This window comes from Crocodylus porosus, unplaced genomic scaffold (genome assembly GCF_001723895.1).
Source record: "Crocodylus porosus isolate Cpor-Errol unplaced genomic scaffold, CroPor_comp1, whole genome shotgun sequence".
Lineage (NCBI taxonomy): Eukaryota > Metazoa > Chordata > Crocodylia > Crocodylidae > Crocodylus > Crocodylus porosus.
The window spans coordinates 4,207,084-4,210,237 of record NW_017728926.1 but is presented as its reverse complement, the minus strand read 5'-3'; the positions used below and the strand labels follow the sequence as shown (position 1 = coordinate 4,210,237).

The window sequence follows — 3,154 nt, the reverse complement described above, 5'->3', positions numbered from 1 at the left end:
GCTGACTTCCTGCCCTTTGGGCAGGGGGCTGGACTCGATGATCTCCCGAGGTCCCTTCCAGCCCTGATGTCTATGAAATCTATGAAAGTATATAAAGACATTAAGTATACATCCTCCCCCTATACTGAGTGAACTACCGTTATTTTTTATGCAGAAAGTTTCAAGTGATCTGGTATAAGTTTCATGATACCACAAACTGGGGAGAAAACAGAGAGAAGAGCACACTAAGTTTATGCTTGCTGTGATTATAGTCACCTTATGCTGTCTGCAATGAAGTCCATAACCAAAACCAAACTGTTCCTGTTGATTTCAGTCTTATCTCAAATGATCACAGACATTAAGTACTTAGATTTTAAAAAGGACTTTGACACCGTGTCACACCCAATTCTTATATATAAACTAAACAGTTGCAATGTAGATTATTATACAGTCCAGTGGGTGGAAAATTGGCTTACGGGACGCACCCAGAGAGTGGTGGTGGACAGGTCAGTTTCCACCTGGAGAAATGTGGGCAGCAGAGTCCCCCAAGGCTCTGTCCTGGGACTGGTACTGTTCAGTACCTTCATTAGTGACTTGGATGGGGGAGTAGAAAGCACCCTGTCCATGTTGGCAGACAACACTGAACTATGGGGTGAGGTAAACAAACTAGAGGGCAGGGAGCAAATCCAGGAGGATTTGGAGAGGCTGGGGAATTGGACGGAACAGAATAGGATGCAGTTTGACAAAGACAAGTGCCATGTATTGCACCTGGGGAGGAAGAATCATCAACACTCCTATAACTTGAGAGGCACCACTACGTAGCACAACTGTGGAAAAGGATCTTGGAGTTGTAGTCAACTCCAAGATGAACATGAGTCGTCCATGTGATGAAGTAATAAGTAAAGCTAACTGCACTCTTTCTTGCATAAGCAGGTGCATCACAAACAGGTCTAGGGAGGTGATACTTCCCCTCTAGGAGGCATTGGTCAGGCTGTAGCTGGAGAACTGCATCCAGTTTTGGGCACTGCAGTTCAGGAGGGATGTAGATAATTTGGAAAGGGTTCAGAGGAGGGCCACCCGTCTGGTTAAAGGCCTACAGGAAAAACCCTATGAGGACCGATTGAGGGTGCTGAATCTCTTCAGTCTCCACAAGAGAAGGCTGAAAGGCGATCCTGTGGCTGTCTACAAACTCATTGAGAGGGGACGGCAGGAAATAGGGGACACGATGTTTACCAGGGCGCCCATCAGGGTAACTAGAAACAATGGGCACAAACAGAAGGGGAGCGAATTTATATTGGACTTCAGGAAAAAAAATTCTGTGAGGGTTGCCAAAATATGGAATATGCTTCCAAGGGAGTGGTGCTGTCCCCTTCTTTGGAAGTATTTAAGAGGAGATTGGACAAACACCTGGCTGGAGTCATCTGACCCCAGCACTCTTTCCTGTCCAGGGCAGGGGGTCAGACTTGACGATCTAATAGGTCCCTTCTGACCCTGAAATCTATGAAGCGCGTTCACTCAAAGTTCTAAAATAACCTCTCAAGAATTACCTGTGCAGAAAGAAATCTCTTCAAGGCATTTCCTGGCTTCAAGTTCATGCCCTTCACCACACAGCATACGATGAATGGCCGAACTTCTTTGACATTTGGACTCACTTTAATTACCAATGGAGCTGGATTTTCAGAAATATGTAGAACCTTGATCAATAGTTTGTTCACTTCTTCCAGTTCATCCTGCTCCCCAACACCACTATCCTTCTTCTGACGTCTCTCTCTCTTTTTTTTCTGGCCTTCCTCTTTATCCACATTGTCTTGCTTCCCCTTTCCTTTGCCACATCCTCGGCCTCTAACCCGCAAATACTCCAGGATTGATTTTGTCTGGCAGCCATTAACCATTTTCTCCAGCCGCTTGTCTTTCAGCTTGTTCCCTTTGAAGTTGATCTCCTTTAACTTAAGACAGTCAACAAGCTCAACAGGGATTTCAGTTAACTGGTTATTGGAGACATCCAGGGTCTGAGGGAGAAAAAAGAAGTTTACAAAATTAGCTTTGCCATTTTTAAAGGGTTGGGCATATCCCAGCCCTGGGACAAGTTGGTAATGCAACTAATTAGAGGCCACATGAATGGGATGGTCTAAGTCAGCGGTTCTTACTGTTTTTAGACTCAAGGAAACCAGTTGGAAAATGCCAGCTCCTACTTTTCATTCATTTTTTGACTACCAAAAAAACGTTAGAGCAATGCCTCTGTTGCAAAGAATTCAAGGAGACCAGAACAGGTCAAACAGGAATTTGTAGCACTAAAAACAGTTACATATGTTTGGGCTTTATCCTGTGAATCATGTTTCCACGCCTAACAAGTGCTAACACTGTGTAGCAGCCTGTGGCACCCTCAAAAGCATCGCAAGGTACCCCAGGGTGCGACAGCACCTGTGTCGAGAACCGCAGGTCTAAGCACTGAGCCGAATTGGACTCTAGGAAACAAAATAAAACTGCCTGCATTTAAATTCGTTATTTCATTCCAAAAAGAGAGAAATTAGTTACTTCGGTCACAGCTGCCAAAGCAGTCCAGGTGCTCCACTTTACCAACACGTAACCTCTTCCCTCTCCCCGCTCCCTCCTATTGCAAAAAATATTTCTGCCACATAAGAGCAGCAGCTCCCGCCCCAGGCAGAGCTGACAATGCTCCCGACTCAGGTGGCACCAGACGCTTCTTTTAAAGCTGCAGGTCCCAGAGGTGCCAGCAACACAAAAACCATTCGGCCCATTAAGAAAGAGGAACCAGCTTGGGAGCTCTTGTAACATGGGTCCCCCACAACCTGCATCACAGGGAAGCCCCGAGGCTCATGGCCTGATGTCTGTGCCCTCAGACCAGTATCCCGTGGCTCCCCTCCCGCTCCCTGTGGGGCCCCACCCCCCCAACCAGGCTCCCCTGCCCAGGCCAACCTTCAGGGCGGGCAGGCCGGCGATGCCCGCATCCAGCTCCTGCAGGCCGTTGTCAGCCGCCTCCAGCCGGCTGAGCAGGGGGAGGAGGCCGGAGGCGCCGGCGGGCAGCAGCCCCCCGGGCAGGCCGCGCAGGCAGTTACCGGACAGCAGCAGCGTCTGCAGCTGCGGCGCCGCCCGCGCCAGCCCGGGGCCCAGCTCGCGCAGGCGATTCCCGCTGAGGTTGAGGCTGCGCAGCTGC

At 48.9% G+C, this 3,154-nt stretch overlaps 1 protein-coding gene across 1 annotated transcript in view; it reads right to left on the bottom strand.

Annotated features, from left to right (window-relative positions):
* Positions 1–3,154, bottom strand: part of LRRC47 (leucine rich repeat containing 47) — a 14,373-nt gene that overhangs the window by 10,906 nt on the left and 313 nt on the right. Inside the window, exons 2-3 of the mRNA XM_019541707.1 lie at positions 2,917–3,150; positions 1,527–1,988 (exon numbers count right to left, since the gene is read on the bottom strand). Of these exons, the coding sequence (XP_019397252.1) occupies positions 1,527–1,988; positions 2,917–3,150 (696 nt within the window). The remainder of the gene's footprint in view (positions 1–1,526; positions 1,989–2,916; positions 3,151–3,154) is intronic.